Raw genomic sequence first — 26421 nt, 5'->3', positions numbered from 1 at the left:
GTAACTTATACAGAATTGGCTTGATATGTTCCCTGGCGGCTGCACCACTCACCAGCCACGCAGCTCGATTCTGGACCAGTTGCAATCGCCGGACCGTCTTCAAAGGCAGCCCCACGTAAAGTACATTGCAGTAATCTATGCGGGATGTTACCAGTGCATGTGTGACTGTCATGAGACTCCGCTCGTCCAGGTAGGGTCGTAGCTGGTATAATTTCCGCAGCTGAAAGAAGGCGCCCCTGGCCACTGAGTCCACCTGGGCTTCCAGTGTTAGACTGGGGTCCAGGAGCACCCCCAAGCTGGGGACCCTGTCCCTTAGGGGGAGTGTAACCCCATTCAGGGCAGGGAAATGGCCCTCCAGCTTGTCCGGTGAAGCACCCACTAACAGCACTTCCGTCTTGTCAGGATTGAGTTTCAATTTATTAACCCTCATCCAGTCCATTATCAGGTCCAGACACGAGTTCAGCACAGAAACTGCCTCACCTGGATTGGTAGAAAATGAGAGGTAGAGCTGAGTATCGTCAGCATATTGCTGACTCCTCAGCCCAAACCTCCTGATGACCTCTCCCAGCGGTTTCATGTAGAAGTTGAACAGCATGGGGGACAGTATTGAGCCCTGAGGAACCCTATGGCATAACTGCCATGGGGCAGAGCAACTGTTCCCCAGCACCACCCTCTGGACACGGTCAGCCAGGAAGGAGCGGAACCACCGTAAAGCGGTGCCCCCAACTCCCAACCCAGCCACCCTATCCAGAAGGACACCACGGTCGATGGTGTCGAAAGCCACTGAGTGGTCCAGGAGTATCAACAGGGTCACACTCCCCCTGTCTCTCTCCCGGCAAAAGTCATCGTACAGGCCGACCAAGGCAGTCTCCATACCAAAACCCGTCCTGAAACCCGATTGAAATGGATCCAGAAAATCCGTTTCATCCAGCAGCGCCTGGAGTTGCCCGGCCACAACCCGCTGCAACACTTTGTCCAAATAAGGGAGGTTCGCCACTAGTTGGTAGTTGACCACCAGCCTTGGGTCCAGGTTTGGCTTTTTAAGGAGTGGTTGAATTACCACCTCTTTCAAGGCGGTAGGGACCACTCCCTCTCCCAAAGAGGCGTTCACGGCCTCCTGGATCCAGGTGCGAACCCCCCTGGCTGATCTTCCAATTAGCCAGGATGGGCAAGGGTCGAGCGGAGTGGTGGTAGAACGGACAGATCCAACCACCCTGTCCACATCCTCAGGTCTCAACAATTGAAACTCATTCATTAATACTTGACCTAAGCACGGCGCACTGGACACATCCTCTGATTCTGCAGTAACTGTGGAGTCCAATCCACTGCGAATCTGAGTGATTTTTCCCTCAAAATGGATGGCAAACTCATCACAGCGAGCTGATGAGCAGTCCTGGACCTCCACCGGAATTCCCGGTTGAAGATCCCGGACCACCCGAAACAGCTCTGCTGGACGACATTCTGAGGAAGCAACACGGCTGGAGAAATATTGCCGTTTCGCCAGCCGTATTGCCACAAAATAGGCCCGATAATGGGCTCTAAGTCGTGTTCGATCGGACTCCCAGCGGGACTTCCTCCACCTGCGCTCCAGCCGTCTCCCTTCTCGCTTCATCACCTGCAGTTCAGAAGTATACCAAGGAGCTGTCTGGGCTCAGCGAGCAGGGAGGGGGCGCTTTTTGGACTACAACTACCTGTGCTGGTCAGAAATCCTGACCAGCACAGCTAGTAGTGAAAGCTTCTGGGAGTTTTAGTCTAAGAGTATTTCGGGACCCAGAGTTGAGAAGCATTGGTCTACAGGCTCGGCGAGCAGGGAGAGGGCGCTTAGGCGCAATCGTGTCAACTGCCCGGGTCATCTCTCTATTCCATAGGGTGACCTGAGCTTCAACAGGAGCGCCGACCATATCAGACAGATAATGCCCCAGAGCATTCAGGAATCCATCTGGATCCATTAGTCTCCGAGGGCGGATCATCTTAATAGATCCCCCACACTTGCAGAGGGGAGAAGAAGCTAATAGACTAAACTTGACCAGGAAGTGGTCTAACCATGACAATGGGGTCACAACCAGCCCCTCCACATCCAAACCACCATCTTCCAGTCCCGTTGAGAAAACCAGGTCCAAGGTATGGCCCTTCTCATGCGTCAGGCCGATGACACATTGAGACAGCCCCATGGTTGTCATGGTGGCCATGAAGTCCTGAGCCGCCCCAGTCAAGGCAGCCTTGGCATGGATGTTGAGGTCTCCCAGCACCAACAGCTTGGGAGTCCTCAACACCAGGTCTGAGACTACCTCCGTCAGCTCAGGCAGGGAGACTGTTGGTACGCAGCAGGGTGGGCGGTACACCAACAGAATCCCTAATCTGTCTCGCAAACCGAACACACAATACAGGCCCTCAAGACCTCCTCTCAAAGGGACAGGAAGCCTGGTCAAGGAGATAGAGCTCCTATAGACTATAGCAACTCCCCCTCCCCGACCCTCCGAGCGACATTGGTGCTGGACTAAGTACCCAGGCAACCACAGCTGGGAGAGGGGAACACCACCCTCCTCTCCCATCCAGGTCTCAGTAATGCACGGCAGGTCAGCACCCTCATCCAGAATTACATCATGGATGAGGGCAGTCTTATTTTGTACCAACCTGGCGTTCATCAACAGCACCGTGTGGCTCGAGGGTTTGATGATATGGTCACCTGATACCATCTGGTTGGGGGTAGGACTAGAAGAGGGGATAGATGTAAGATATCTAACCTCTCTTCTCCTATGCGGGCATGTCCTACCCCCCACCGCCATTCCTTCCCCTACCCAGCACCACCTCAATGGCTGCCCCCTCCAACGCCCTCCCCCCTTCCTGTTCCCTAAAATCCACTGTGGGTCTCTTCTTAATTGATGGCAATTAATCACAACTTAAAATAAGTTTTAAAAATATATTAAATAAAACCTTTCTAAAGCCCCTTCTCTCCCTCCCAGCCATGTGGCTCATGTTGAGAGGGGGGTGAGGCAGCCAGGAGCAGCAAGCCACACATGCCCCCCCCCGCAAGCTAGGTACAGTAGTCATTTACCAACAGGTACAAGGTGAGGAGGCATAAGACTGAAATGTCCATAAAGGAAAAACATTTTTTTAAAGTTGAAATAAATTTCTGTGATAGAGACTAGATAGATTTTTTTAAATGAATTGTGCTTATTTTTAATTTTACATTATCTGTATTTTTAATAATTAACAATGAAGCTTACCATTTTATAGATTTTTTATTTCAAATTTGGATTTTTTTAAAAAACCTAATATCCAAACAAACAAAAAGAGAGAGGTTGGCATTACATAATGTTGAAGGAGAGGTGAGGGCATTAAGGTTTCTCAAAAATGGAAAAAAGAGGGATGAAGCCAAAAAGGTTGAGAACAACTGGTTCTATATTTTTCGTTTGTAACACACCCCCATTTATAAGACAACCCCTCCCCAAATTTTCTAACCCCCAAATCAAGAAAATGTAGCTTTGAGGATTCAGCCTCTAAGCTGAAAATGTCAGACATTTTGTCTCTGTTGAATCTTGAGCCTACAGGCTCCACCTCCAAGGAGGTGTGTTCCAATTGGTTTGTTCAGAATTAGCTGACGTCAGTTCCATAAGGCTCGTGATTGGAGGAAGCTAAGTCTCCTGACTGTAGGAAACCAAGCCTCGTGGCTGAAGGAAGCCTGTTTACAGAGGCAAGGTATATGGAATTTTTTCCTCTCCTCAGCTATCTCAGCTTACTTCCATGTAAAAGACACCCCTCAATTTTTAGGGTAATGATTTTAGGAAAAAGTAGCATCTTATAGATGGAAAAATATGGAATATAGGAACATTTCAACCACAATGTGAGGCACATATGTGCCAAGTATTGCTTTTGGAAAAGAAAGGTGTAAATCTCATATCGTACACTGAAAATCTATTTTCTATTTAACACTATGAAAATTAAGATAAATAATCTTTTATTTACAAATATTTGCCAAATTATCTCATTCTGTGCTTTTTAAGTCTTGCAGATGCCGTACACACATACAAACAAAACAATAAAGCTTATTATGTTATAGAACACAAGACATCCAAAGCCACTTTTATTTTCAGGATAATAAGTAGAATGCAAATTATTTTGCAGGTGCATGTTAAGCAAGTGCTACAGTCCCATGCCGTTACTACAGTTGAAATACCATTTTTAAATATATAGTGCAACTAACTACCTGGGAGAATTTCTTCTTCATTTCATCAAAGATACTTTGTCTGCATCTCCAAAGCATATCCTAAGGTATATAAAGATAAAATAATAAAATAATGCTAAAATAGAGATCTACACATTCTTATTCATAAAACCTACAAATTACTTACCTAAACCAAGATTTTTAAAAATACTTTCTTCTACATCAACAAGCATTTGAAATCCTACCCACTGATCTTTAAATGTTCGGTAAGCATAGCCAACTTTGACGGATGATTTGAACTGAAGTCCAGAACAGTCTCAAAGAGCATGTGCTCCCCCATCCCTGTTTTACATTAATTTAAGATACAGAAATATTCAATGTTACTGAGACAAAGTTTTTTTTACATATTTCATAGGAAAAAAATGAAATACACTAATCAGTTTAAAATTTAATTGACTTAAGCAGCAGCTATATGTGTTCCAAGAATTTTGGAACTATTTAGGTTAGAAAGCTACAAGGACTTAATCTTCTTGCCACTAAATTAGAAATAACAGAAAACGTTGTAAAAGAGTCTAAAGAGATGTCAAAAGCAACTACTAGACCTGCCAAAGCATTAAAGTGCACTGCACAAAGAATAGAGAACTTGTACTTCTTTATTTTAAAACAAGGATCCAATATGAGCTCTTCTTTACATATGCATAATGATTTGCCTCTTCCATAAGGCACAGTCTATGGTGCCCTTTAACACTTTGGAGAAACTTCATAAGGAGAAGGGAACAAGCACCAGATATAACTCTGCCCACCTAATAGCTACATACATTAAAGATACAATGACCTGAATATCAATATTATTTTTCTTGTAGTTGCTAAGTACAGTGGTGCCTCGCTTAACGAGTGCACCGTATAGCGATGTTTCCGTATAGCGATCCCTTTTTCGGGATCGCTATACGGAAACATACCCGATCGTCGCAATGGGGAAAACCCGCATTGCGAAGATCGGGTATTGCGGCGGCCATTTTGGAGCCGCCGAACAGCTGATCGGCGGTTCCAAAATGGCCGCCGGAAGCCCGGAAATGGCTGCCGGCAGCCGTTTTCGCGCCCTGCCCTCGCTTAGCGAAGGCGCGAAAATGGCTGCCGGCAACTGGAATCCTCGCTGAACGGGTAAGTAACGGGTAAGTAACAAAAGTATTTCCCCTACCCGTTTAGCGACGATTTCGCATAGCGAGGGTTAATCCGGAACAGATTAACCTCGCTATGCGGGGCACCACTGTACATCCAAAATTACCAAAGAGGCACAGTCTGAACACTATAGCATATTCTAAGCCTGGAGTTTGTGTTACTTTTTTTTTTTCAGAGACACTTGACAGTCAAAAATATGGTATATGTAGGAAACTATCATAATTAAATGTTCTTAATTAACTGGTAATTAGCAATTAAATATATGTAACTTACGCCCACACCACTGGTGTCTAAAGTAAAAGGTGAGAGTGTGATTTAAAGGAGTAGTTTAGCACCACCTGCCCTTTCTCCATTTAAGGTAAAGGTTCCCCTTAACATTTTAAGTCCTATTGTGTCCGACTCTAGGGCGTGGTGCTCATCGCCGTCTCCAAGATGTAGAGCCAGCATTTGTCAGTAGACAGCTCCCATGGTCACGTGGCCAGTGCAACTAGACATGGAACGCTGTTACCTTCCCACCGTGGTGGTATCTATTTATCTACTCGCATTTAAATGCTTTCGAACTGCAAGGTTGGCAGGAGCTGGGACAAATGACGGGAGCTCACTCCGTTGCGTGGATTCGATCTTATGACTGCTGGCCTTCTGACCTTGTAGCACAGAGGCTTCTGCAGTTTAACCCGCAGCGCCACCACGTCTCACGTTTCTCCATTTAGATACTGTATAACCAAAACAGAGTCTACCACAGACGTGTATAGTCTAAGTTTCAGCAACCTTCTGCAAAGAAACAAACGGCAGTTGTTGGATAGGTCCTATGCCTAGTTAGGAGCAAGGACTAAAAGACATAACAATGCTCTTGTCTCATTTAGACTCACCTTGTCATATAGCCAGGAGAGAGACTAGGAAATGGACAATGAAAAAAGTTCAGCTTTGCTTTATTAAGGTGCACTCCTATCACTCTGCTGCTGCTAAAGATTCTGAAAAAAATATGTCACATCTTCTCAGTGTCAGTCTCTCCATACAAAAACAGCACAGGAATAAAAGATTGAATACTGAAAGAAATCTTAAAGTATTATGTCTCCTGATCCTGTCAATACAGTCTCAGACCCTTTGTGATAAACTCCACTTCCTCCATGACAACAGCACAAAATACAGATTATCTTACATTCCGAATAGCTGTTATCTATGACATTAGTAGTGTATAAACTTGGGTCTTGAGCTGCTTGTCAAAGGATGTGTTTTATGGGAGGGAGAGAAATGACAGCAACGAGAGTATACCCACTGAAACTGTTCAGGGCAAGGAAAGATGTAGTAGGCATAAGCCACTTTAGCAAAATATAAGAGGGAAGAACAACAAGATATTGGTTGCTTCTAAGATGTCCCCAAATTTAAATTGTTGGGTAGCTTTGATGGCAGAACCCTTGGGCTGAAAATACTGATGTTAAACGCTAAATCAGTGAATGGGAAAACAAATGTCATCCAGGACCTGATAATGCATTAGCATGCTGACTTCACTTGCATTACAGAGACCTGGTTGGATAAAGCTGGGGGTGTTAATCTCACTCAGCTTTGTCCACCAGGGTTTTCTGTGCAACAGCAGGCAAGACCAGGGGAGCAGGGAGGTGGAGTAGCAGTGGTCTACTGTGATTCAATTCCTCTCACATTCCCCAGTTCCTGGGTTTGAATGCATGAGTCTGAAAGTAGGAGCCAGGGACAAGATAGGTATTCTCTTGGTGTACCGCCCACCCTATGGCACAACAACCTCTCTTGCAGACCTAACTGAGCTGATATCAGAGGTGGTGTTTGAATCCCCTCAGCTTATCATGCTGAGTGACTTTAACATCCATGCCCATGTAGCTCTGTCAGGGATTTCTCAAGACTTCATGACCTCCATGACAATCATAGGTCTGTTCCAAATACTGTAGTATCTGTCCCATTCATAACGCAGGCCACACTCTAGACCTGGTCTTCTGTACCAGCATCGATGTTGGTGACCTGGGTATAGTAGGTCTTTCTGTAGTTCAATTGTCATGGGCAGAGCATTGTCTGGTGCGATTTGGAAGCTGCTTCAGTTCTAGATCAGTGTTTGGCATCAGTAATGGAATGGATGAGGGTGAATACATTGAAACTTAATCCAGACAAGACAGAGGTGCTCCTGGTCAGTGGAAAGGTATATCAAGAAATGGGGATGCAGCAGGTACTAGATGGGATTAACTTTCATTGAAAAAACAGTTGCACAGCTTGGAGGTGCTCCTGGATTCATCCCTGAGTTTGGATGTCCAGGTCTCAGCGGTAGCCAGGAGTATTTTTGCACAATTAAGTGTGCCGGCTTGCACCTGTTTCTTGAGAGGTCTAATCTGGCCACTGTGAGACACACCCTAGTTACTTCATGGCTAGATTACTGTAACATGCTCTATGTGGGGCTGCCAATGGAAAGTATCAGAAAACTTCAGTGGGTCCAAAATGCAGCAGCCAGATTACTGACTCAGACTGGTTATAGGAATCACATAACCCCCCTGTTACAACAGCTCCACTGGCTGCCAATCAGCTTCTGGGCACAATTCAAAGTACTAATGTTAACCTATAAAGCCCTAAATGGCCTGGGTCCAAGCTATCTGTATCTCCCATTATGAACCGGCCTGACCATTAAGATCATCAGGAGAGGGATTTCTCTCCATCCTGCAACTTTCACAGGTGTGTCTGATGGGGACACAGGAAAGAGCCTTCTCTGATGCTGCTCCCTTACTTTGGAATTCCCACCCACAGGAGGCCAGGCTGGCCTCACCTTTGCTGTCTGTTCTTCCATAAGCAGGCAAAGACATTTCTCTTCAAGCAAGCCTTCTCTCAGTAGCCAGCTACTGGTCTGTGATTTTTTTTTTAAGATGGACTGTTATGCATGACTGCTTTGACTGGATTTTTAGTACTACTTGTGTTTTCCATTTCTCAGAATGACTTTTTTATTGTATATTTATTGTTCTCAGCTTTAATATTGCCTTTTGGTAATGTAAGATGTCTCTTTACTCTGTGTTCTTAGCTTTAAATATTATTTTAATGATGTTAACCACCGTTGTATACTCATTGTTTTCAACTTTAAATACTATCATTCACTGTTGTAAACTGCCTTGGGTACTTTTCAAGGAGAAAAGCAGGGAAAAATATTTTAAATAAATAAATAAATAAATAAATAAATTTTTTCGACTTAATTCTTAATACAATTAAATTTTTAATCATCAAGCTGAAAAAAATAGAATATTTCCAAATCCTCATATTCTGGACCATAACACAACTGAATAAAGGTGACAAGACACTGACCCCATATATCATCAAGTAAAGTACCAGAATCATAATCTCTCAGAAAATCTATCTAATCTCTTCCAATCTGAAGACGGGCTCAAAAAGAACAAAGTATACATGAAAGCCTTTCTTTTTAAAACAGAATACCCACTATAAAACAAACATGAGAGGTTGCCAGTTGCCATGTGAAAGCTGCAATGTTAAAAAAAAAAAAACTTAAACTCACTAAATACACACAATTTCTGCAGCCACAACTGAACTCATTAGGAAATGTTTGTGCCAGCGGAAATGGACATTTTATCAGAAGTGATGAAGGACTGTCCTTTACAAAAGGCAACAGAAATATGGGACTTATTCTACACATGGACTGAGTCAACAGGCAGCATATGAAGAGCATATATTGAAATGAGAACTTAAATCTGGAAGGCACAAAATAGTAAAAAGAGTAATTTGGAATTTTGATATGGCAATATGTATAGAATGGACATTAGTATGTTACTGTTTCTCCTCTTCCCATTTAACCTCAATTCCCCTTTTCCTTTATGTCACCCCTTGTTAAATTAAAAAAAAAGGAAATGTTTCTGCCAATTCTTATTTCAGGAGACTCAAGATAAATAACAATAAATGGAATTAATGTGATGAAATGTACACTTCTGGAGAAGAAAGTTGAATTAAACCAACTTACTTTCATTTGGAGAATCAGACACCACCTCCTAAGATAGGGGTAGTAGTGTCAGTGGAACAAGCAGATGGATCTTTTGGATCAGGCATATTACATATATGAAAAATATGCATGAGAGAGGGCTTGATTTTACATATGCAATGTGCCAAATCCAAATTCAATCTGTTCTAACTCATTTATTAGACTTTCTATAAGCATGCTACTATGAATGCTGAAGAAAGGGACAAAAGGACTTCTGATTAAAATTATACTGTTCTAAATGCCTGATAGTGAAGAGATGAGATGCTTAATGCTTACTGACTAACACAATATAAGACTTAGTTAGACCAAAAAAACAAAACAAACCTAGGGCTGGAGCTTCTGCTTCAAACTCTTGACATCTGTACAATGGGAAGCCCATCATGCTTAGAAACAGACCTTAAGCTGAAGCTCTAATTCTGTCCCCAAGATCATGTGAAATCTGTACTCGTACTATCCACACACTGAACATAAACATCTGTAAATGGAAAGTCTTTGCACTCAGATTTTCCATCTATTCTGGGCTTCAACTATGCAAGGCCTCATAGCACTTGGAAAGCTACTTCTTCCAGACATCCGTATCTAATTCAATATCGTATGGGTGTAAACTGTAGTGTGGTTCTACACGCACACTGTCAACATTAAATTCCTTCATGTGACTGGACATGCCTGAGGTGGTTTGTAATGTTTTCCAAATGTTTTTTGAAGTGGGTCAGACTAGTCAGCAAGATTCCGAGCCAGAAAACATGACCAAGAGAAGTAGCTGCATGTTCTGAGAACTGGGTAGTACTCAAGGTCAGTGGTTTAGGCATCTGGCTGCATAGCCAGAGGTTGGGGGTTCAATTCCCCACTGTGCTTCCTTGACCGAGGCTTGACTTGATGATCCATAGGGTCCCTTCCAGCTCTAGAGTTCCATGATTCTACGATATGCTACAGGGTCAGCTATTCACACAGATTCAGATAAATATGGGAATGTTAGTGCAAGAGTCAAGTTGTGTATTATACCCCAAGTTGCAGAATATCCAGTAATAAATAATACTTTCGGGACATGAGATGATCCAATCAGGAAGCATGATGAATCATAAAGACATCTGCAATGTTGTTATTTTCTACAGTGGACCCTCGACTTACAGACGGCTCCACTTACAGACTTTTCGAGTTATAGACTTCTCTGGCCACAAAATTTAGGTTCGACTTGCAGCCAGAGAATCGACCTACAGACCAGGAAGAAAAAAACAAAATGGAACAAAAACAGCCAATTACGGATTAATCGGTTTTCAATGCATTGCAGGTCAATGGAGCCTCGACCTACAGACTTTTCGACCTGCAGCCACCGTTCCAATATGGATTAATTCCGTAAGTAGAGGGTCCACTGTACATGGTTGATAATAAGAAACTTAAAATAACCTAGGTAAAATGTAGAAACATCTGCATTATCAGATATGTGGGCAGAGAATTATCAAAGGTGCAGCATCCCTCAAGTTTTAGGTCAGAGGCCATAACTAGATGTCAACATTTAGACTGCTATTAACCTGTCTTGTTGTTACCTTCATCAAGAGCTCAAAAGCATTGGTGCTCACTGGGGTTTCTGAGAATTGCAATCCAAGATCACCTGGGTTATCCAAAATGGAGAACTACTGGTCTAGAGGCTAGGCTTTACTGTTCTGCTTGTACAGCCACCAGCTGCTATTGTTGCTACTGTGTATCTTGTACACTTAATATGTGTTATATTCAGAGAAGGGCCTGTATATCAGTGGCAGAGCACATATTTTGCATCCAGATGATTCCAAGTGTGTTTCCTAAAGTGATACATAGTACAGACAAGAAAGACTTCTGTCTGAAATCATGGAGAAATGACACTAACATATTCACTTAGCTGGATGAACTGTCTTATTCAGCAGAAGACTTCTTTATATAACCAAACTGCCTTCTTAGACTCAATTATAAAGTACAGGTCATCAGCTATTCTCTGGCACTTGGTCTTGGCATTTTGCCAAATCCAACAAGTTTAGTCTCCAGTCCCAAATAATCTCTGACTTAGGTATGGATCTCTCTCTGCTATCTCAACATTCTTTCAACACTGTTTTCTTGTAAGGAACTTTTTTAATTTTTCCCTGCTTATATAGTTGAAGTCTATCTTAAATTTTCTGCAACAATTTTGTGAAATTGGTGAGTTTAAATATTATTCATCTGTTGCAGCTAATTCTCAAGTCCAGCACCAGGTTTATGACACAGGTTTTCTTAAGTACTGGAAAATCTAGCCTTTCATTTTCTTAAACAACAATAAACCTAAGCCTTTTATGACTAAGCTCTCAAGAAATGTAAAGAACTGTACGGTAGATTTACTTGTTCATACTTGAACCTAGAACCAAATAAAACTGTTTTTTCAGAAGCTGTTTCCATATGCAACATACCGAGGAAGAAGAATTTTCCAATCAAAACATATACAGTGGTAACTCGGTTTACGAATTTAATGCGTTCTCCGGGACATTTTGTATTGAAAAAATTCATAAACCGAAATGTGGTTTCCCATAGGAATGCATTTAAAACCAATTACAGTGGTACCTCGCTAGACTATGACCCCGCTGTACGACGAATCCGCAGGATGGTGACTTATTTGTGATCACTATATCACTAAACAATGTTTCCTATGGGGGATTTTTGCTTGACATTGATTAGGTCCGTGCTTCACGAACCATTTGTTCGCAAGACGGCGATGTTTTCTGGCTCTGCAAAATGGCTGCCCTGTGTTTTCTGGACCCATGCTTTACAGGGCAACCATTTTAACAACTGATCGGCGCTCGGAAAATGGCTTGCCCTATGGGCGATCTTCACTGGATGACGAGATAATTTCCCATTGGAACGCATTAAATAGGTTTCAATGCATTCCAATGGGGAAACTGTTTCTGCTGGACGATGTTTTTGCTTAACAGCGATTTCAGGGGAACGAATTATTGTCGTGGTGCAGGGCACTACTGAAATCCATTCTGGACATCATAAAAAGTAAAAAAAAAAAAAAAAAAACGCACACACACACACCAAAAAACAGAGCACATAGTAAAAGGCATGCAAATGACGAAGCTCAGCTCCCTACCTTTCCACTGCTTGAGAAATGCACCAAAAAGTTCCAAAAAATCACAAAACCGCTGCAAAAATTTCAGAATGGCTCCAAAACTCAATGCAAAAACCACTCCAACATCTTCATACTTGACGCCACATGCTACCCACAGACTCCAGCATGCACGTGTGTGTGTGTCTGCTATAAACCTCCCAGACACAATGCATCCTGTGGAAACTTGCTTCGTATTGCAAAATTTTTTTCGTAAACTGAGGCATTCTTTTCAATGGATTTTCATTCATAAACCGAAAATTACGTTAACTGAGGCGTTCGTAAACTGTGGTACCACTGTATTCTGCATTTAAATTCTCTCTGGCTTCGGTATTCATAATGATCAGCCCATTCCCAGCTTTATGCCAGCTTCAGAAAATAGTTCAGGCACTTGATAAAGTGGTCTTAGTCAACAACGGCTTGCAGTATAATAACTTCAGTAGACTTAAAACTCAAATGATGCTTGGAGTACCTTTGTTTTTTGTCTTCTTACAGTGCCTTTTGGTACTTTGGTGCTGAAAATGTGCTGCAGAGGGGTTTGTCACCCTCTCAAGCAGGCTTTACAATACATAGGGGCTGTAGGTGGGACAGGAAATTATCCTGCCTCTGCAGTGGCTACCACTGCAATGATTCTATGGTTCTAATATATCAGGTGCAACAAAACTCTGTTCCTATTAACAATAACACCTTTCTTGCACTATCTTGACTTTTCCTAATGCCCCATGGCATTTATGTCATGGGGTTTCTCAGGGCTCGATACTGTCCCCCATGCTGTTTAACATCTACATGAAACCGCTGGGAGAGGTCATCAGGAGGTTTGGGCTGAGGAGTCAGCAATATGCTGACGACACTCAGCTCTACCTCTCGTTTTCCACCAATCCAGGTGAGGCAGTTTCTGTGCTGAACTCGTGTCTGGACCTGATAATGGACTGGATGAGGGTTAATAAATTGAAACTCAATCCTGACAAGACGGAAGTGCTGTTAGTGGGTGCTCTGCCGGACAGGTTGGAGGGCCATTTCCCTGCCCTGAATGGGGTTACACTCCCCCTAAGGGACACGGTCCACAGCCTGGGGGTGCTCCTGGACCCCAGTCTAACTTTGGAAGCCCAGGTGGACTCGGTGGCCAGAGGCGCCTTCCTTCAGCTGTGGAAATTATACCAGCTACGGCCCTACCTGGACGAGCGGAGTCTCATGACAGTTACACACGCACTGGTAACATCTCATATAGATTATTGCAATGCGCTCTATGTGGGGCTGCCTTTGAAAACGGTCCGGCGACTGCAACTGGTCCAGAATTGAGCTGCGCGGCTGGTGAGTGGTGGAGCCGCTAGAGAGCACATCAAGCTGATTCTGTTCAATTTACATTGGTTACCAGTTGCTGCACGGGCCCAATTCAAAGTGCTTGTTTTGACATATAAAGCCCTAAACGGCTTGGGCCCTGGATACTTGAAGGACCGCCTCCTTCCATATGAGCCTACCCGGCAGTTAAGATCTAGCCAGGGGGCCCTTTTGAAAGAGCCATCCCTCAAAGAGGTAAGAGGGATGGCTTGTAGACAAAGGGCCTTCTCGGCAGCTGCCCCCAGACTATGGAACGCCCTCCCAACTGAAATTCGTCTGGCGCCGACGTTGATGACATTTCGGCGCCAGGTCAAAACCTTCCTGTTCCAGAAGGCTTTTAATTGAAATAACAACTGTGGGTCCTGATGATGGCAATTTTAATTGTATTTTAATTGTATTTTAATTGTATTTTAGTCATTTTATTGTATTGAATTTTAATTATTGTAAGCCGCCCAGAGACCTCTGGGTAGAGTGGGTGGCATATAAATTAAATAAATAAATAAATCAATAAATAAATAATGCCTGCTCTAGGTAGCCTTGTATTCTAGAACTGCCCAACTCATATCCACTAGGGATAAGACCTTTGAGTTAGGATGAATGAAAAATACAGAAGAGGCTCTTACATCTGTTTTCAGATTATTTTGTCATATTCCTAAAGAGAGACTCAGTGTGACCCCTTCCTGATCCCCTGGGGTCTAAAGGAAATCTTTCTTCCATCATGGACTCTATAGATGAGGCAGGAGTTTCTTGCTGAACAACAGTTTATTAAACTTAGATCAAGTGTGTTAACAATGACAACTTCACTACTACCATAAACAGAAGAACTCTCAATCAACTTTGGTAACCCCCGTCTAACCACTTCTCAATTCCCTTCAACCTAACTCTTGTTCCCAGTTAATGTGACCAGTCCAGGATTTAAGATCAGGATTGCCTTTAGAAACAACAGCGGGGATGCCACAACAATGATAGCTTGGCTTGCAACCCCACAGGCCATACAACTTTGATGGTCCTTGGATTCCTTTGACCTGTGGCAGTCTTTTTGAGGGGGGTGGTTTCCTTTTTCCTCCCTCTTGCACCAGTATTACTTCCTCCTTTAGTTCTTTCCCTAGAGGTTCCTTATTGTGCCTTTTGCTACTTTCACCTCCTTTCTCTCTCCCATCACAGTAGGAGTTTATAATGGGGTTGGGGATTGAGGTGTCTCTCAGCTTCTTTCCAAAGAATCTTCAACTGAACTAACACCTCAGTCCTGGATCTTTGTTACATACACAATCCCATTCCCTGGGATTTGTGGTTCTTCAGGGACCTTAACTTCTACTTCATAAGCCTTGGTACCCTGTTCCTTCAAGGCACTGCCACAACCCCCCCCCCAATTCTCCTGTCTGGACTGTTCTTACTCTCTCAATTCTTCCTTTATTAATTCCTCAGACCACTGGTCCCCCTCTATTCCAATTCCCAGTTCTTTTCCTTCATTTTCTACCCTTTTTAAAAAACAATTTCTGGATTTTAAAAACACTCTGGCTTCTACCTCCCCCTGGCAGTCATATAATATCATTGCTTTTCTCAGATCCACCAGGGAACATGAGGCATGATATTCTGCTGGACCAGGAGAGGGGCAGGACTCCTGGCTAACAGAGATGGCTGCACCACTCTCCTCAGTCTCAGAAATACTGTATTTTTCCATTTATAAGACAACCCAATGTATAAGACTACCCCCCTTTTCTAACCCCAAATTAGAAAATTTCATCCCTGTTTTTCCCTTCCTTTTGCAAAAGGAAGGGAAAAGTAGGGATTAAAGGGCTCCCTTTGCCCGCCACTTTTCCCTACCTTTTTGCCAAGCCCCGTGGCTTCGTAAAAGGCAGGGAAAAGCGGCTGTCAAAGTGACCACCACTTTTCCCTGCCTTTTGCGAAGCGCTGCTTCTCCCTTCCTTTTTGCTAAACCCTGTGGATTCACAAAAGGCAGGGAAAAGTGGCGGTCATTTTGACAGCTGCTTTTCCCTGCCTTTTGCAAAGCCACGGAGCTTAGCAAAAGGAAGGGAAAGGGGGCAGTCAAAGGGCTCCAGCAGCGGAGGCAGCAGGAGTCAGAGACTGAGGCAAAGAAGCAGCCCAGCTCGGCCACTTCTGGCTGTTGCCCATTGACTGCCGCCACCTGATCACAAGGAGATGATCACTGGAGGGGGTGATCAGGCAGTGGCAGCAGCAGCGGCAGTCGATGGGCAGCAGTCAGAGGCGGCCAAGCGGGGCTGCTTCTTTGCCTGTCTCTGCCTTCTGCTGCTACCTTCCATGTATAAAATGACCCTCAATTTCTCCTCTAATTATTTTAGGGAAAGTGTCATTTTATTCACAGAAAAATACAGTATTCATCATCCATTTGAACAAATGAAAGGAACATGGACCTTCACCGTTTCCCTAATTCATAGAGATATCATTAGATATATTGTAGTACTGGAGAAACAGAGGGCCAACTCCCTTTCTTAGATGTCATGGTCATACGCAAAACTGACCTCCTATTGGGACACAAGGTCTACCGAAAACCCACCCACACAGACCGTTCGTTACCTACACCAAAAACTCCAACCAGCACCCATGACAAAAAAGAGGCATAATCAAAACACTGGTAGACCGTGCAAATCGGAACTGTGAAGCTCAATTTCTCAGCACCGAACTCAACCATCAGAATTGGGCCCTACAGGCAAATGGCTATTCCAAGAATGAAAACAAAAGAGCCATCAAACCAAGAAAACAACACCAAACTGAAGAGGAAAAAACAGCCACCCACAAATAAAGTATTTCTGCCATACATCAAAGGGGTCACGGACCGCATGGGGAAACTTTTGAGAAAACGCAACCTACAAACAGTATTCAGACCCACCACAAAAATACAACAAATGTTACGGTCAGCAAAGGACAAAAATGACCCCCTCACCACTGCAGGAGTATACCGGATACCTTGCAGTTGTGGACAGGTATATACTGGAACCACAAAATGCAGCATTCACACCAGAATGAGAACATGTGACACATTGCAGACTAAAACAACCGGAAAAATCAACAGTGGCTGAACATGCCCTAAAACAAGCTAGACATGAAATTAAATTTCAAAAAACTGAAGTACTGGACAATACCAGCAATCATTATGTTAGACTGCACAGGGAAGCCATTGAAATCCGTAAACATCAGCACAGCTTCAACAAAAAAGAACAAAGTCTGAAACTGAACAAGGCCTGGTTTCCAGCACTGGAAAATACAGCCTGCAGAAGGTCAACGAACTCTACCCAGCCACAAGGACCAGGGATCATTGAACAAAAAAGACCAGCTAAAGATACCCATCAACCACAGTGACAGATAATCTCTCCCACTTATCACAACAATACATCCACAACAAAAACACGCTGATAACCTTATCTCCTGAAAAGGACAAAAGCTGTTCCCACAGCTATAAATACTCAACTATCCAACAAACAGCAACAGAGCATGGACAGAGTTCCTACTCCAGTCCTCTGAAGATGGCAGCCACAGAGACTGGCAAAATGTCAGGAAGAACAACCTTCAGAACACGGCCAAAGAGCCTGAAAAACCCATCAGATTCTGCCTGTGAAAGCCTTTGGGAATACATTGTATTTTAATTGTTTAATCTTTTACTCTTTTAACTGTATTTAAATTGTTGTAAGCCACCCAGAGACCTTTGAGTAGTGTTGGTTGCATATGAATTAGTTAATTAAATAAATAAATAAAATAAAATAGCCTATCCACCCCGATCATTTCTCTCCTTCTTCTTGCCTCAGTCATTGTTGTCATAAGACTCCCTATTCAGCTAGCCATACTCTTTCCCTTCCTTCTCCCTTTTGCCTCTTTACCACCTTGAGTCAAGAGACACTGCCTCCAAGAAAATGAACTGAAACAGAAATGAAAGTTTCTACCACCCACATCCCTAATATTCATCTGATTCTTCATTCTCTTCATGCTGTTCCAGTGCCCCATTATTTGTTAAAAGTTTAGGATTACTTGCACATTGCTTGTTAAATATAAGCATTCTCAGTTGTTACTGGAGAGTGAAATCAAGTGGGCCTTAGAAAGCATGGCTAACAACAAGACCAGTGGAGGTGATGGCATTTCACCTGAACTATTTAAAACCTTAAAAGATGGTGCTGTTAAAGTGCTACACTCAATATGCCAGCAAGTTTGTAAAACTCAGTAGTGGCCAGAGGACTGGAAAAGATCAGTCTACATCCCAATCTCAAAGAAGGGCAGTGCCAAAGAATGCTCCAACTACTGTACAATTGCACTCATTTCACACGGTAGCAAGGTTATGCTCAAAATCCTACAAGGCAGGCTTCAGCAGTATGTGGATTGAGAACTCCCAGAAGTACAAGCTGGATTTCCAAAGGGCACAGGAACTAGAGACCAAATTGCTAACATGCGCTTGGATTATGGAGAAAGCCAGAGAGTTCCAGAAAAACATCTACTTCTGCATCATTGACTACGCAACCACAACAAAATATGTCAAGTTCTTAAAGAAATCAGAGTGCCTGACCACCATATCTATCTCCTGAGAAATCTATATGTGGGACAGGAAGCAACAGTTAGCCCTAAATGGTTTAGGACCTCAATAACTAGCAGAACGCCTTCTCCCACCTAGATCTACTCAAGTCACTCGCTGTAACCAGGAAAGAGGCTGAGGGGCCTAACGCCGAGAGAGGCCCAGAAAGAAAGAAAAAGAAACCAGGCCCCTTGACTTTGGAACAACTTGCCATCAGAAATCTGCCTGACACCCTTGCTTGGTATTTTTAAGAGCCAATTAAAGACTTGACTTTTTAGGCAGGCCTTCCCTCCTGTCAATACTTGACTTTTACCATTACTTAGTTTTTTGTCTATTTTCCTATCTTGATCAACACTAATATGTCAATTTAATTTATTCTTTTAACTGTTTTTATGAATGATTTTATTGTGACCCGCCCTGAGTAGACATTGTCTAGAAGGGCAGGATAAAAGTCTAAATAAGTAAATAAATAAATAAATAAATAAATAAATAAATAAATAAATAAATAAATAAATAAATAACAACTGATTGGTTCAAAATTGGGAAGGGAGTACGACAAGGCTGTATACTGTCTCCGTGCTTATTTAACTTATATGCAGAATACATCATGCAAATCCCAAAGCGGAATTAAGATTGCCGGAAGAAATATCAACAACCTCAGCTACGGAGATGATACCACTCTGATGGCAGAAAGTGAGGAGGAATTAAGGAACCTCTTAATGAGGGTGTAAGAGGAGAGCGCAAAAATGGTCTCAAGCTCAACATCAACAAAACTAAGATCATGGCCACTGGTCCCATCACCTCCGGGGAAATAGAAGGGGAAGATATGGAGGCAGTGACAGATTTTACTTTCTTGGACTCCATGATCAAGCAGACACATTTATTTATTTATTTATTTATTTATTTATTTATTGGATTTATATACCGCCCCATAGCGCTACAAGCACTCTCCGGGCGGTTTACATCACCTTGCCGACAAAGATCTGCATAATCAAAGCTATGGTTTTTCCTGTAGTAATGTACAGAAGCGAGAGCTGGACCATAAAGAGGGCTGACCGCTGACGAATTTATGCTTTTGAATTGTGGTCCTGAAAGAGACTCTTGAGAGTCCCCTGAACTGCAAAGAGAACAAACCTATCCATTTTGAAGGAAATCTATCCTGAGTGCTCAATGGAAGGAAAGATCCTGAAGCTGAGGCTCCAATACTTTGGCCATCTCATGAGAAGAGAAGACTCCCTGGAAAAAGACCCTGATGTTGGGAAAGTGTGAAGGCAAGAGGAGAAGGGCACGACAGAGGACGAGATGGTTGGACAGTGTCACTGAAGATACCAACATGAATTTGACCAAACTCCAGGAGGCAGTGGAAGACAGGAGGGCCTGGCGTGCTCTGGTCCATGGGGTCACAAAGAGTTGGACATGACTGAATGACTAAACAACAACTAAACAACAAGTTGTTACAGCTGTTTTAGGTTGCTTCCAGCAAGGTTCTAACTATGTGATACCAACTCATACAAAGACAAGAAGAAAGTCACTCCTTCTGAGTATATATTTGTATTAGAACATGAATATTGAGACCTCATAATAAAAGTGTGCTACTACTATGAAATAAATCAATGTGATTTATTATGCAGCAAGCACACATCTACATAAATGATTATTTGGCTAACATGTGCAATTCCTATGTTACACTAAACATAAGAACACAGTCATCAGTGGTGAACCCTACAAAGTGATGATCTTTGATTAGGGCTCCCAGCATTTCTGCACACTGCAACTGGCATAAACATTACTGAAATATCTAATGGGATGCCCTTATGTTCAGAATTTTGCTGTTTTTAAAAGTATACATTCCTGTTTCACAATAAAAACTTAGCACCGAGTCTTGAAGATGGGTATTTTAGAAAAGGTAAAAACATTCAGGCTTCACACACAGAGGACTGACCACAGGAAACACTGTGATAGTTCCCAATAGTTCTGAGCAAAATTACCATATTTTTCCGTGTATAAGATGCCCCCACGTATAAGACACCCCCCCTTTTCTAATCCAAAATTAAGAAATCTAAGTGGGGCTTAGCAAATGGCTTTGATCCCTGCTTTCTCCCATTGTGCTAAGCCCCATGTGGCTTAGCAAAAGGAGGGGGAAAGGGATCAAAGCAATTCCACAACTGCACAATCATTTTGATCCCTTTCCCCCTTATACAGCCACAGGATTGCTTTGATCCTTCTCCCCCTCCTTTTCCTAAGACCCATGGGACTTAGCAAGCAGAGGGAAAGCAGGGATCAAAGCGATCCTGCAGCACTTTGATCCCTGCTTTCCTTTTGCTAAGGCTTAGCAAGTGGATGTTTCCTTTAGCAAAATGTTTCCTTTTGCTAAGGCTTAGCAAGCAAAGGCTATGCAAAAGCCTTCGACTGTGTGGACCACAGCAAACTATGGCAAGTCCTTAAAGAAATGGGAGTGCCTCACCACCTTATCTATCTCCTGAGAAACCTATATGCGGGACAGGAAGCAACAGTTAGAACTGGATATGGAACAACTGATTGGTTCAAAATTGGGAAAGGAGTACGACAAGGCTGTATATTGTCACTCTGCTTATTCAACTTATATGCAGAATACATCATGTGAAAGGCTGGACTGGAGGAATCCCAAACCAGAATTAAGATTGCCGGAAGAAATATCAACAACCTCCAATATGCAGATGATACATTCTGATGGCAGAAAGCGAGGAGGAATTAAGGAACCTTGTAATGAGGGTGAAAGAGGAGAATGCAAAAAACGGTCTGAAGCTCAATATCAAAAAAACTAAGATCTTGGCCACTGGTCCCATCACCTCCTGGCAAATAAAAGGGGAAGATATGGAGGCAGTGACAGATTTCACTTTCTTGGGCTCCATGATCACTGCACATGGATACAGCAGCCATGAAATCAAAAGACGCCTGTTTCATGGGAGGAAAGTGATGACAAACCTTGACAGCATCCTAAAAAGCAGAGACATCACCTTGCCAACAAAAGTCCGAATAGTCAAAGCTATGGTTTTCCCTGTAGTGATGTATGGAAGTGAGAGCTGGACCATGAAGAAAGCTGACCACCGAAGAATTGATGCTTTTGAATTGTGGTGCTGGAGGAGGCTCTTGAGAGTGCCCTGGACTGCAAGGGGAACAAACCTATCAATTCTAAAGGAAATCAACCCTGAGTGCTCACTGGAAGGAAAGATCCTGAAGCTGAGGCTCCAATACTTTGGCCATCTCATGAGAAGAGAAAACTCCTTGGAAAATACCTTGATGTTAAGAAAGTGTGAAGGCAAGAGGAGAAGGGGACGACAGAGGATGAAATGGTTGGACAGTATCATCGAAGCTACCAGAATGAATTTGACACAACTCCGGGAGGCAGTGGAAGATAGGAGGGCTGGCATGCTCTGGTCCATGGGGTCATGAAGAGTCGGACATGACTAAACGACTAAACAACAAAGCAAGTTGATGGTAAAGCAGGGATCAAAGCCCTGCAGGATCACTTTGATCCCTGCTTTCCCTTCCACTTGTTTTTCTCCTCAGCTTACTTTCGTGCATAAGACGACCCTAAATTTTTTGTCTAAAGATTTTAGACAAAAGTATAGTCTTATATATGGAAAAATACGGTAAGTCATTCTGATACTATTAAAGTATGAACAAATCTACAGGACTGAATGCAATGTTAATCACAACAAAAAATTCGGTAAACAGAAAAATTTTCAAAATCGTCCAACACTGCACTTTACTTCTCTCGTCATCATTAACAAATAGCAATGTTCCCCCCCCCCTTCCTTCACTTTTGATATTCATTAAATTAAGACTGCAACTCTAAGTATGGCTTTCTAGAAAGTTATTACCCTGTCTCCCTGGAAATGAGTCCTAACCTGAAAATAAGCCCTAGTATGATTTTTCAGGATGCTCGTACTATAAGCCCTACCCCAAAAATAAGCCCTAGTTAAGTGAAACCCCGCCCTCCACCATTGTGCAGCAACTAGAAGAAAATGACATGATTGTATTTGAATAAATGTAGATTGTTGTACATGGGGGGGGGAGAGAAATCCCCTGAAAATAAGCCCTAATGCATTTTTTCAAGCAGAAATAAATACAGGACCCTGTCTTATTTTCAGGGAAACACGGTACAACTATAAACATATACTGACACTATTAAGTTTACACTGCAAGTACAGCAACTTCCAAGTCAAGCAAGCTGCAACTTTTTTTAATCACTTAGAAAGGTGGTTACCAGCCTTAGGTAACCCAGCAAATCCCAGAAGCCTTCACCACCAGCTGTGCTGGCCAGGGTTTCTCAGAATTGTAGTCCAAGAACACCTGGATTGCACAAGGTTGGGAACCACTGAAATAGAGGTTCAGAAACACTGAAAAAGTACAGATTAGTGGCCAGATTCCTATTAGTTATGCCTACCAGTATTAACACCAGCAGTTTAACTCTCAACAGCAAATTGCCTCAAGTTGAAAAGTCAGAGTATGCATGTCCTATCTTACACCAACTGCATGACTTTTTATATGATAGGAAATACTTACATTAATTTCTTAACATGTGGCAAATCACTACTAGTTATGTTACCAGAAATATAAAACAGGATCTGCGCAATATAAAATAAAGCACTGAAAAGCCTATATACTATCTATAGATATGGGAAATTTATTTCTTCAATATTATCTTCCAGGTAATATTGCTCTTCAACATTATCTTCCAGAATCCCTTCATATACCTCAAATAGGAAAAGCATTAAAACTGCCTAACTCAAGCTGTTAAAAATAAGCTTCTAAGTGTATTTTAATAACTACAGGAATGATTATCACAGCCAAACCCTGCCATTAATCATTCCAGGCTATGGCAGTTATCTACAAGTAGTGCCAAAGGCCTTATGCCACTAGCTTTCTTTGCTTCTTGGCTGGCACATGATACTGCACTACCATTGTTCATTTTGTTATAATTCAGGAGGTATCCATGCTTGCCATACATCATTATATATTCCTCATATATCGTTAATGAGGTGGTCCTTCAGCTTTATGAGCAGAATGACAATTCAAAAATTAGTCCTAATTCCACTAAAATATTTGGTCTAATATTTTATTTTTCCCATTAACTTTTACAATCTTATTGTATTGTTGGATTTAAACACTGATAGGGGTATGGGAACCTATAATGGTGTGACATCAAGATATGTTCTACTGGTAATCAGAGGGATGGGGAGAACCAGAAACAAAACAGTTTTCAGACGCAGCTGAATCTTTATGAGCAAGCTCCCTACCAAGTTGCATATATGCTCCAATGTAGTGGAAATGTGTTAAACAAGTGTATGTTGTACAATGTAATTATACTGAAGGAATTTAGGGTCAAATTACCATGTACTGTTATTACATAGTACATCACCACTGTGAAGTCATCCATACACTGCTTACTGTTAACATTATTAAGGACTAGTTGGTTATCAGAAGAATTATTGTAAAAGTCACACTTATTTGCTATCTTTACCTCATAGATGTCCATTAGCTGTTCCTACATCCTCAGTAAATTTTGTAAATTACATTAAGTGCAAAATTATACTCTAACAAATCAAGCACACACAAATAACTTTTGCATACTTGCAAAAATGCCACTAGCATGCAAAGACTCCAGTACTACAGTATATCTAATGATATCTTTATTTGCAACATTTTGTTGTTTTTAGGTAAAGGTTCCCCTTGACATTTAGTCCAGTCGTGTCCGACTCTAGGGCGTGGTGCTCATCCCTGTCTCCAAGCCATAGAGCCAGCGTTTGTCCGTACATAGTTTCCGTGGTCATGTGGCCAGAGCGACTAGACATGGAACGCCATTACCTTCCCACCGAGGTGGTCCCTATTTATCTACTTGCATTTGCATGCTTTCCAACTGCTAGGTTGGCAGGAGCTGGGACAAGCGACGGGAGCTCACTCTGTCCTGATTCGATCTTACAACTGCTGATCTTCTGACCTTGCAGCACAGAGGCAGTGTCCCTTGTTGTTTTTACATGCCTTCAAATCAAAACCAGCTTATAGTGACACTAACAAGACCTTCAAGGTAAGTGAGAGATTTAAGGAGTGGTTTCACCAGTTCCACACCCCAGTGAGCTTCCATAGCTAAAGGGGGATTCGAATTCAGACCTCCTGAGTTCTAGTCTGTCATGCAATTCACTACACCATATCTGGTATCCTTTCTGCAAAGCACCAGCCACAGTTGCCTATAGGTAGGCATTTTGGGAGTTGAGCTAAAAACTGGAAGACATTTGGGGACTCAAGGCAGCCCAAAATAACCATAGCTTGAGAAGCAGCTATGTGGTTCAGACTAACACATCAAGCTGCTCCTTATATGTGAAAGTCTGTGTTAATGGTTCAATTTTCTTTTACTAATATCAAACCCACTGGTTTTCAAACTATGTTTAGGTGAAATTTCATGGGGAGTGTTTCACAATGACAAGATCAGTCATGGAGAATGATCTTTGTCCATCAAAAGCTTATCTTCCTCTATGATTCACAACCGCAAAGCCAATATTATATGAGTTCTGGTATGAATTCCCAATTCACACACAGCAATCAGGAGATCCAGAACAACTAGCGAGGTGATGTGGAAAAGGCATGACGATTTACTATAAGTCACAAAACACCTCCATACTTAATCAGAAAACTCCCCTCCTGCAATATTTTAACTTTCATTTCCACCTGTCAGATAAATCCAGTGTTGAAACCCAGCTTTAATTACGTTCAGAGCTCTCCTACAGTTACTCTCTAGCTCTTCCAACCCCTTTCGAAGAAACCAAAAGAGACAAGACAGATCCCATCTTAGCAGCCCTCATAAAAAGCCCTCATCATCCAGATCGTCCTGCCCAGGCGGGTAAGTGGAAAATTCCCCTAACCCCCACCCCGGATTCCTTCCAGAAAGGAAATGCTCCTTCTTGGACCTTCCTGCGCTCCAAAGATTTCTCGCAGTGACAGGTTGATTCCCCCCCCACGAGAGTTGAACTCCACCACGCGTGTTGCCCCTTGGCGTCCCGCAAAATGTTTTTTTAGTGAGTCTTCCTCGCAAGGCTTCGCAGGGTCCCAAAAAGCCAGGCTCCTCCAAAAAGATCAACGGCTCTAACCCGCCCGCCCCCAAGCTCCCACTGCTCCAAAGCGAGAGACGCCGCCGGCTCTTCAAGCCGTCAGGCGGCTCCGTTCCCGCCCCGAGGAAAGGCCCGGGTCCTGTCGAAGTCGCTTCACCTACTCAGGGCCCCGGCCGAGTTTCTGTACCCGCCGCACCGACCCGGCCACCCTCGACAACAAGGCCTTCACGACACGCACGCTCCGGGACTCCTCGCTACCGCTACGACCGCCGCGGCGACGACTCGCGCTGCTGCTGCCAGCGGGGCAGGCGCCGCTCGCTTTCCGACAGGCGCAGGCCTACCCGCGGCGAGCGCGAAGGGCTGGCTACTCACCTCTTTGGGGACCAGCTGGTTCTCCTCGCTGGGCACCATGGCTAGTGGCGCAGCCAGCCCGGGGGAGGAGGAGGCAAGCTCGGGCGAGCAGTCGTCGTCAGCAAAAGGAGCCGCCGGTGAGGGAAAAGGAGGAGGAGGAGGAGGAGGAAGAAGAAGAAGAAAGAGCGGCGGCTCTTAGAAGGCTGACCATCTTGACTACCTTGGCCGTCCCCTCCTCTTTTCCCTCACGGCCTGTGCGAGCGGCTCCCCCTCACCCCCCGCCTTCCCCTCCGCGAGGACAGCTACGCCTCAGCTCCCTCCCTCCCGTCAGTGCCAATCAATGGCAAAATGGCCGACGCCCGCTTTCTCGCGAGACCTGGCGGAGCCCTTTCTCAGGGCGCCCTTCAGGGCCGTCTTTTTCCCTTTCGCTTCAGAGAGGGAGCGATAACAGTCGCCGCCGGCGGCTCTGGGGTAGCCACGGTGGCTCTAGGCGGCCGGTTGGGCCGCATCCGCGAACTGGTCACTCGGCTGCCTTTGTTTTTCGTAAGAAAAAGTACGGCGACTCCCTCTCGAAACTGCCAGAAATGCAGGCTTCCTCAGACTAATTTGCAACACTCTTTTGTGAGTGAAGTCTGCATCTTATGCCTGTTTACTTGGAAGTAAAAC

At 43.4% G+C, this 26421-nt stretch overlaps 1 protein-coding gene across 4 annotated transcripts in view; it reads right to left on the bottom strand.

Moving 5' to 3' along the window:
* Positions 1-26072, bottom strand: part of USP47 (ubiquitin specific peptidase 47) — a 102167-nt gene extending 76095 nt beyond the window's left edge. For 2 of the 4 annotated variants that reach the window (XM_020789905.3, XM_020789906.3), the window contains exons 1-2: positions 25777-26061; positions 4208-4267 (exon numbers count right to left, since the gene is read on the bottom strand). In XM_020789905.3, coding sequence (XP_020645564.3) covers positions 4208-4267; positions 25777-25815 — 99 coding nt within the window. In that variant the 5' untranslated portion in view covers positions 25816-26061. Of the gene's footprint in view, positions 1-4207; positions 4268-25776 lie in introns of all 4 variants that reach the window. The other 2 variants (XM_078383940.1, XM_020789907.3) reach the window with 2 other exon arrangements.
* Positions 26073-26421: the final 349 nt, after the last annotated feature.

This window comes from Pogona vitticeps, chromosome 1 (genome assembly GCF_051106095.1).
Source record: "Pogona vitticeps strain Pit_001003342236 chromosome 1, PviZW2.1, whole genome shotgun sequence".
NCBI classification, from domain to species: domain Eukaryota; kingdom Metazoa; phylum Chordata; class Lepidosauria; order Squamata; family Agamidae; genus Pogona; species Pogona vitticeps.
The sequence above is the reverse complement of the archived record's forward strand: the minus strand, read 5'-3'. Positions and strand labels throughout refer to the sequence as shown.